This window comes from Topomyia yanbarensis, chromosome 3, assembly GCF_030247195.1.
Source record: "Topomyia yanbarensis strain Yona2022 chromosome 3, ASM3024719v1, whole genome shotgun sequence".
In the NCBI taxonomy this organism is placed as follows: domain Eukaryota; kingdom Metazoa; phylum Arthropoda; class Insecta; order Diptera; family Culicidae; genus Topomyia; species Topomyia yanbarensis.
This window is the reverse complement of record NC_080672.1, coordinates 363,069,826-363,078,170: the sequence shown is the minus strand read 5'-3', so window position 1 is coordinate 363,078,170 and position 8,345 is coordinate 363,069,826. Positions and strand designations below refer to the sequence as shown.

Below are 8,345 nucleotides of genomic sequence, written 5' to 3'. Positions count from 1 at the left end.
CTTTTTTTTGTGTATCTCGTCAATGCAGGAGACATTTACTTCGGTCAATTGCCTGAAGAATTTAGAAAAGTTTCTTTTGAATATTAAGTACGTATCAAAGCCAAAATGCCGGGGTATTGAGAGTAAAACATATCAAATGTCGGTTAATGTACAGTTTTCTTGAAAAGACATTCAGAACGTTCCAAAAAAACTCCTGAAGTATTTAAATTTGATTGCTTATTTTTTGGGGCATCCATACGTACCGCCAACTTACCCTGGGGTCGGGGTAAGTTGGCGGGTTTTCCGCGTCACATATTTTTGTCTTTAAAAATGGAGACGATGCATCAATCATTTTAATAAAATTCAGAGATGTTGCCAACAGCCTGCCCTTTCATGTTACGTGTTCTATTTTGCAAGATCTACCTACATCAAAGCGGTAAAAAATGAAAACTGAAAACACCGCCAACTAGCCCCGGTCTCTCCTATTGAAGCAATTTCGAAAATCAATCGATTTTCGTCAAACCAGCCCGCCCTTAAACCAAATTTCTTGCTACGCCACTGGTCCTTATATTGGAAAGTCCCAGTATGTGTCAAATCTAAAACTGCCTCTGTGCTCATATTTGTGACAGTTTCTTCAACGTATGGTAGCGTTAATACCACGTTTTATAGGCTGTCTCTGTTCACTACACTAAAGGGCGAACACGAAATCATTGCGACACCGAAAATGCCATGCCAAATTTCTTATAATGTTTAAAATCAAACCAAAATTTTAGGGTAGTTTTATACATATATTAACTTCAAAAATCAAAAGAAAAGTTAATCGATGGAGCCTTGAGTGTAAAATTGAATGCATTTTCGCTTGATGCCCTCCATCAAAGTCTTTACAGTGTCATCCGGTAACAGTGTGTTTTTTCCCATTTTCTTAACATGACCTTCTCGTCTTTGACTGTCCTCTTGCTCTTCCGAAGTTCCCGCTTCATCATTGCCCAGTACTGCTCCACCGGGCGCAGCTCCAGACAGTTCGGCCGATTCATGTCCTTTGGAACAAAATGGACAGAATTGGCCTCATACCACTCCAGGACACTTTTAGAATAGTGGCATGATGCTAAATCTGGCCAAAATAGCGGAGCTTCGTCGTGCTGCTGCAAGAACAGCAAAAGGCGCTTTTACGAGGCACTCAGATTTGTAGATCTCGCCATTTACTGTGCCCTTTGTCACGAAAGGCTCAATCCTCAGTCCGCAAGAGCAGATGGTCTGCCAAATGAGATATTTGGAGGCGAACTTCGACATTTTCTTCTTCTTAAATTTGTCGTCCACATAGAACTTGCTCTTGCCGGTGAAAAACTTCAACCCCGGAATTTGCTTAAAATCGGCTTTATATACGTTTCGTCGTCCATCACACAGCAGATTTGTCAGCATTTTCTTGTAGAGCTTCCGTGCCCGAGTTTTAGCCGTCGATTGTTGCCGCTCATCGCGGTTTGGGAAGTTCTGTACCTTGTGTGCATGTAGAAGAGAGCTCTCTTCTTTGCATTCTGGACGTAGCTCTGCGACATGCCGAGCATGTAAACAATACACATCAATGAGAAACTGTGCAAAATTTGGTTGATTTTTACCCAATGGTAAAAATGTTATGCCCTGTTAAATGTGTCGAAATAATTTCGTGTTCGCCCTTTAACGGCCAATTTCTTCACCGAATGAAAACCGGTTTTCGCTGAAAACCAGTTTTCAGGTGGCAGGTGACCAATTAGCCGAAAAGCGGTTTTCAACGAAAACCAGCTTTCACCCAAGTGAAGAAATTGGCCGTAACAATTTTGACGCATGCTATGGCCTGGGACCTGGACAACAAAGTGGTTGTGAGAACCTGAGCTGGGGCAGGTACTGTCAGATCCGAGAAACGTGCTTGCAGCAAACTTAATGAAGTCTGTCAGAGCAAAAGCAGGCAATCTGCTCGACTTTCAAACTGACATCATCCTTTTGGTATGCTTCAAGCGCTAGGTGCAAATTAAAAGACTAAAGTAAAACGTACTTAAAAATTATGAGCCCGCATGTTGCACGTGATCACGAAGCTCCATGTGCACATGTGCCGGCGTTCTTAGTGGCACCCCTCGAAATGCACATGTTTAAACACCCGAGTATTCAAGAAGTAGTCGCACCTCGCTTTGCACTCCGGGCCCCGTTGCCTGATTGGGTTGAAGTTTCCTTGAACCTATCAAAAACTAAATATATGCTGTTTCGTTCATCTAGAAGAGCTATAGGCGTGCATCCAGACCCAAGAATGGGACAGTCTGTAATTCAGGAAACTAACTGTTTCAAATATTTAGGACTTCACTTAGACCCCACACTCTCCTGGATTGAGCATATAACATCTATAGAGAGAAAAGTTGCATCGTTATGTGGGGCTATACGTAAAGTATGCTCTTTTGTTCCCCAGCATGTACTTCTAAAATTTTATTATGCGCACATCCACTCATTGCTGAACTACCTTGTATCTGTGTGGGGCCGTGCCAGTATTTCGAATCTGAAAAAGCTACAAACGCTTCAAAACAGATGTTCTAAAATTATTTATAAAAAACGAATTATGTACCCTACTATTTTGTTATACAATAATAATGTCCACAACATTTTACCTTTGCTTGGGTTGACTAACTACCAAACAATAACATACATCCACAATGCTTTGCATAATACTATTGCTCATAATAATCTAGAATTTACAACAGGCATTCGAGCTCACAGCACTAGACAAGCCAATCATTTATTATACTCCAGAGTATCCACGAACCTTGGTCAAAGACGCATTTCTTTCATCGGACCTAAGTTATTTAACCAGCTTCCTACTGATTTGAAGCAAATAACATGTCGCACTCGTTTCCAAGCAAAATTGAAACTAATTTTAAAAAATAAAATAGGAGAATTTTTAATATAAACTTCGTTCACCACCAATCGAGCTTATTCTTTTAGTTATAATTGGTTAACATTTTTTTTTTTAATAAAAACAATTGATAAATGCATTTTTTCTAGCAATAAGTAATAAATAAATTTAAATTATTATAAGCTTCCTGCAAAGCTACGATGGGACCCTTAAAAGGATTCTTTTCCGCTGGGTACTCGCCCTAGCTTCTTGTCAAATTTTGTGTTTTGTCGGTCTCGTATTGTTTTTTTGTTCTCAGCGTTTCCGCGATTCGTAACTTTGTTTTGTTGTGCTGACCTTTTCTTTTGTACGCTGTGTCCACTACCAAGGGCCTCCGTTTGTGAGCTTTTTGGTGTGGGGGTAAAAGGCAATAAAAAAAAAGTTTAATTAAAATAAAAAACCATGCTTACCGTTTGAAAACAAAACCCCGCTAGAATACATAATACACATTTCGTAGAATAAATAATTATATCTGGATTCGAATAAATGTTTTTAGTTTACTGAAATGTTTCCCACGTCATTTCGATTGTGCATAGTCCATTCCTTCTTTTGTCGCGTGGAGAATTTGAATTAGATAGATTCTCCTCGACTTTGTTAGCGCTACCTGGTGTCAAACACTGACCCTACCAGTGATGATATAAGCTTTTATTGCTATGCGGAGTTTCTGCTGTGGAATTTGGAAAGTGAGCTTTGGTTCATGGGGAATTTAGTCATCTAGGGCAGTGCTGGGACAAAACCTATTTTCACTAGAACTCGGTTTCAAATAGTTTGAAAATAAAAAAAATAATCAATATGCTGCATAATAATAGAAGTATCCATTGGCGCTTGCATAATTCATCATTTTTATTTTATCAAGGTTTGTGAACTGAGTTCAAAAATCGTAACAAATCGTACAAAATCAATGCAATGTAAAATTTAGTAATAAAACAACATTTAATTCGGTATGTTGCCAACCGACAAAAGTATACGTAAAAGGGTTAATCGCAAGAACCGAGTGATGTCATAATTGTAAACTGTCAAAAAATAATTAAATATATAGTAGATTGTTACTCGAAATATGGTTACTGATCGCTGCTTTCCAACGGACACTTGCTTACACCAGCAATCGCGTCCGATGATAACTCCGTAGTCGAAGTTGCCAAAGGCAGTACGCTGGTAATTGTGATGACATTCTTCACCAATTCCACCGTAACGCGCACCTTAGAGAATAGACTAATGTTGGCCGAAGGAATATTTGTATCCCTCGGAATGAAGACACAGTGACGTGTATGGTTGGACACCTCAGTCACCTTGATGTCGAGTGACTTAGTCAATCGCTGTGTAACAGAGAAAAAATGATAATGTGGATTTTCGAAATCTGTCCGTCTATACTACCTTATGATTAATCCTAATCACGTGTCCGGTTTCTATCAGCACCAGCTCAAGGTGATGTTGAGCGATGTCCATAACAGCTGCTTCAGTTTCAATGCTACCAACGTTTTGCAGATAATGCCTAAAGTATAGAAGCGAACTGGCATCGCCCGCCAGTTTAGCGTTGTATTTCTTTATATTACAGATACCAGTAAGTTTGCCCAGCTCCTCTGGCGTTCGGCTAGGTGGATCAGTCAATTCTAATGCTGCGGACAGAACTCGATGAACCATGCAGTCGGCATATCGTCGAATGGGACTGGTAAAATGCGTATACATTGGAATGGCTAGTGCGTAATGATAGAAATCTTCCTCGTGTGATGCAAAGGCCGAGCAAAAATAGCGTGCACGGGTCATGGGCTTGGCGAGCATAACATTCAACACCGCACGAGCTGCGTCTGGTTGGGGACAGCTGGCAATGATGGCTTCAAGCGATTCGGCGATTGATTTTGACGATTCGACTCGGATCGTGCGACCATGCTTTGCGAGCACTTTAGCTACGCCATTCATCTGAGCTTCTGATGGCGAATAGTGGTTTCGCAGTATCGCTAGATCGGCAAACTTTGAGTAGCAGAGTTCGGCTACTGATGCATTTGCAAGAAGCATGAAATCTTCGATCATTTGATTAGCTGTTCGAAGCTCGTACACATTGTATGCGGTCGGTTTTCCACTACTGGGGTCTAGGGTGAAAGACAGTTTTGGTTGGTTGATCCTTAAACAGCCGTTTTCCATTCGACGAGCTCTCAGCTGAACGGCAATCGATTGCAGTAAATTTACGATTCGGCTCAAATAGTTGGCTGTGTAACCGTGATACATTTTCGGAAAATCGTCCGAATTGAGGTTTTCGTTCGGTTTGTCCAACATAACCTGTGCATGTTCATAGGCAAGTTGGCAACAAGAATTGATCACAGTTCTAGCGAATCGGGTGTTTAGAACCTTTGCATCGGGGGTAATTTCCCAAAACACAGAGAAGGCCATTTTGTCTTCACCCGGCAGTAATGAGCAAAGGAAACACAGAGGTTTCGGCAGCATATGATAAACGTTATCTACCATGTAAATCGAGGTAGCTCTAAGTTTGACCAGTTCATCAAGTTCTGAACCTTCCTGTAGAAAGTAGGACACGTCCGATATGTGCACTCCTATCAAGTAATTGCCATTTTTCAACATTTTACAACTGAGAGCATCGTCCAAATCTCTAGCGGTGAGAGGATCGATGGTAAATACACACTCGTCACGCAAATCCTCTCTTCTAGCTATTTCCTCTTCTGGTATTAGAAATGGCGACGAAGGCAAACTATTGATGATAGCATCGGAATACGGCGAAACATCCAAATCATACTCGATCAATATTGCTTGATTCTCGGATTCCAATTCTCCGCACAGTCCAATTGATTTCACAATAGTACCAATCGGAATATCGTTCTTCCATTCGATAATCTCCGCCTGATAAATCACCGATTCAATATCTTTCGACTTTTTCTTGAATAGAGCTTCTGGCCAATTCTGTTTGTTTACCCGCATCACGGGTATCCTCGAATCTCTAGGGACAAACTTGAGGAACTCGTTGTTAGCTTGCGCACTCGGTATAAATGATCCGACACACGAGCGGCTGTGCCGCTTTTCCAAAATTTCAACCACAAAGCCCCAATTGTTCTTGGGTCTCTCTTGTTGAGCAATCAATTTCAGCTGACCATCGCCATCGTCGATCTCGTCAACACTTCTGGGCAGACTAGCACTATCAGAAACGTCCGTAACTTCACCGTGCTTCACAAACACCTTCACGAAATCGCCATCCATAGCACACTTACGTAGCAAAATAGAATTGATGAACACATCCGCCTCTCGGGTATGATCATCCACAAAAGCCTGCGCATTGTTGGTCCCATTTACCCGCAGGACTCCCTCGACAACATATCCAACACCTTCGACAACCAACCGCTCGACCAGTTGATTTAGCGCGGTTTTGTTCTGCTCGGTTAGAAAACCATTGTGCTCCGCCTTCGACACATTCTCCAGTGTTAACTCCTGTTTGTAGTCTTTCTTCTCGGTTGTTTTCCCGTTGTTTAACAAATAGGATACCTCGTCCTCGAAAATGCGTGGTTGGCGAATCTAGAAAAAGAAGTTTGAAGAATTCGCTTTAAAATGTTGATCTTTGTATCTTCAAGCACTCTACATATACCTTTTTTGCATCCTGAACCTTTTCCAAGTTTGAAACGGCCAGGAACGGCCGACTGATGCCGTCCTCCGACTGATATTCCTTCCACTGGCGCCCGTAGGCGTGGGTCAGAGCACGAGATTTCAACTCGTTGGCTAACGGTACCCACATTGGATCGATTTCCATAGACCCCTTTTTCTTCTTTCCTGGAACCAAGAACGATCGTTCCTTTCCAATTTTTTCAATGTAATCATCTCTTTGTTGAGAACTGAGCGGAAGCAACGTCAGCAGTAGCAAATCTTCCGCCGATGGCAGTTTGAACACGGTCGTCACTAGTTTCTTAGAACTTTGCGATTGTCCAGAAGCTTTGGACGCTGCTTTTTGCTTCTTTGATCCTGTGCTAGCGGATACACCCGACACGGTGGGTGTGCTATCACTTTTTTTAATTGCATTTTCAGTTATTCCTGAAGTCTTTTGTTTTTTAGACCCTGTGCTGCCCGAGGTACTAGATACAGTAGAAGTGCTTACACTTGTTTTGGTGGGACCACCCAAGGTACTTAATTCGGGGGGCGGGGAGTATAAATTTAGTTGTCGCATTTTATGCTTAACATCCTGTACTTTCGCCAGTATTGCTTCTTTGTCAGTATCAAATTCCCTTTGAATCGCTGGATTAACTTTAGGCTTTTGCTGGGTGTCAGAACCCTTACAGGATTCTATCGTGTGATTGGAATCTGTAATTTCACTCTCGTCCTCCGAATCGTCTTTCTGTTTTGCACTATCAGGATTTGGCTTTGGTGCATTTTCACCATGCAAACCATCTAGTTTTTGACACTCTATTTTCTTGGCTTGCAGTAAATCTTTTACCTTAACAAGCTTTTTAGCTATCTCTTTTTGCAATGCTTTTGGCGTTTTTTTAGCCGCCTTTGGCGGAGACTTTACGCTTTCCTGATTTTTCTTTCTCGCATCAACTGGTTTAGCCGGTGTCAGTGGAACAAACTCAAACCCACCATCAATCTCACTAGCATCGGTCGCTGACGGACCGGGAGGACCTTCATTTTCCTCCAGAGGAGGATCCGTGGATGGTTCAGTGTCCTTAAGCATCTTTGCCGTTTTATTTTTGATTTCTTCACGAATCATGCGAAAAAAATCTTCGTCGGATGTTGTCTGGGAACAAGATATTGGTTATCTATGCAGTATTTCACCATAGGTGTTTTGGCCACGTACCAGTGCCATGAAACAAGTACGCAAATATTTCAAATACTTATCCACCTGTAACTATCAACTAGAAAATCTAGATAGACAACAATTCCTGTAATACTAAAACACGTTTTATACAAAAGTTATTCACTTATACTGAATAATATGTATTTAACGTGGAAGTTTTCTAAAAAGTGCTCTGAAGGTATAGTACAATACATCTGAAAGACACATTAAATTAAATTTTAGCCCATTTTGGGAGAGAACTGTCATAAAACTAGAGCCTACAAGAGCAGCGATGCCAGATGTGAAGACATGTTTTCATTTTGAAGACATTTCTCGAGTACTTTTTCAAATGGACGTAAGTAACAATGAGAGATTCTCTTTGAGGTCTTTCTCTTCTGTTCATTACTCGGCCATTTCAACATTTACTACTCTACTCTTTGCATAATATTGTAGTAAAAACCGTCGGCTTTCGATATGTACTGGAAAATTAGTACAAAGTGTTGTAATGACGTCGTAATAAACGAAAGAGAAAGTAAACAAAGAGAGGCTCTCAATGTTACTTACGTCCATTTGAAAAAGTACTCGAGATTTGAAAGGCTGTGAAGACTACACTGAAATGAAAATGTCTTTTGTATTCATTAGATTTCTCATATAGATCGCAACTCGCTTAGTTATGTAAAATTTATATGA

General features: G+C 41.0%; 1 protein-coding gene across 2 annotated transcripts; it reads right to left on the bottom strand.

Annotated features, from left to right (window-relative positions):
- Positions 1-3,718: 3,718 nt before the first annotated feature.
- LOC131690336 (DIS3-like exonuclease 2) lies at positions 3,719-7,853 on the bottom strand. 2 transcript variants are annotated; one of them, XM_058976037.1, is made up of 4 exons: positions 7,677-7,853; positions 6,477-7,616; positions 4,265-6,406; positions 3,719-4,206 (listed from the first exon to the last, which is right to left on the bottom strand). In XM_058976037.1, the coding sequence occupies exons 1-4, from the start codon at positions 7,683-7,685 to the stop codon at positions 3,952-3,954; spliced, it is 3,546 nt and encodes a 1,181-aa protein (XP_058832020.1). In that variant the 5' UTR covers positions 7,686-7,853; the 3' UTR covers positions 3,719-3,951. The 2 variants fall into 2 exon arrangements, with proteins under 2 accessions (XP_058832020.1, XP_058832021.1); XM_058976038.1 differs by having other exon boundaries at positions 7,722-7,853.
- Between the last annotated feature and the right edge of the window lie 492 nt (positions 7,854-8,345).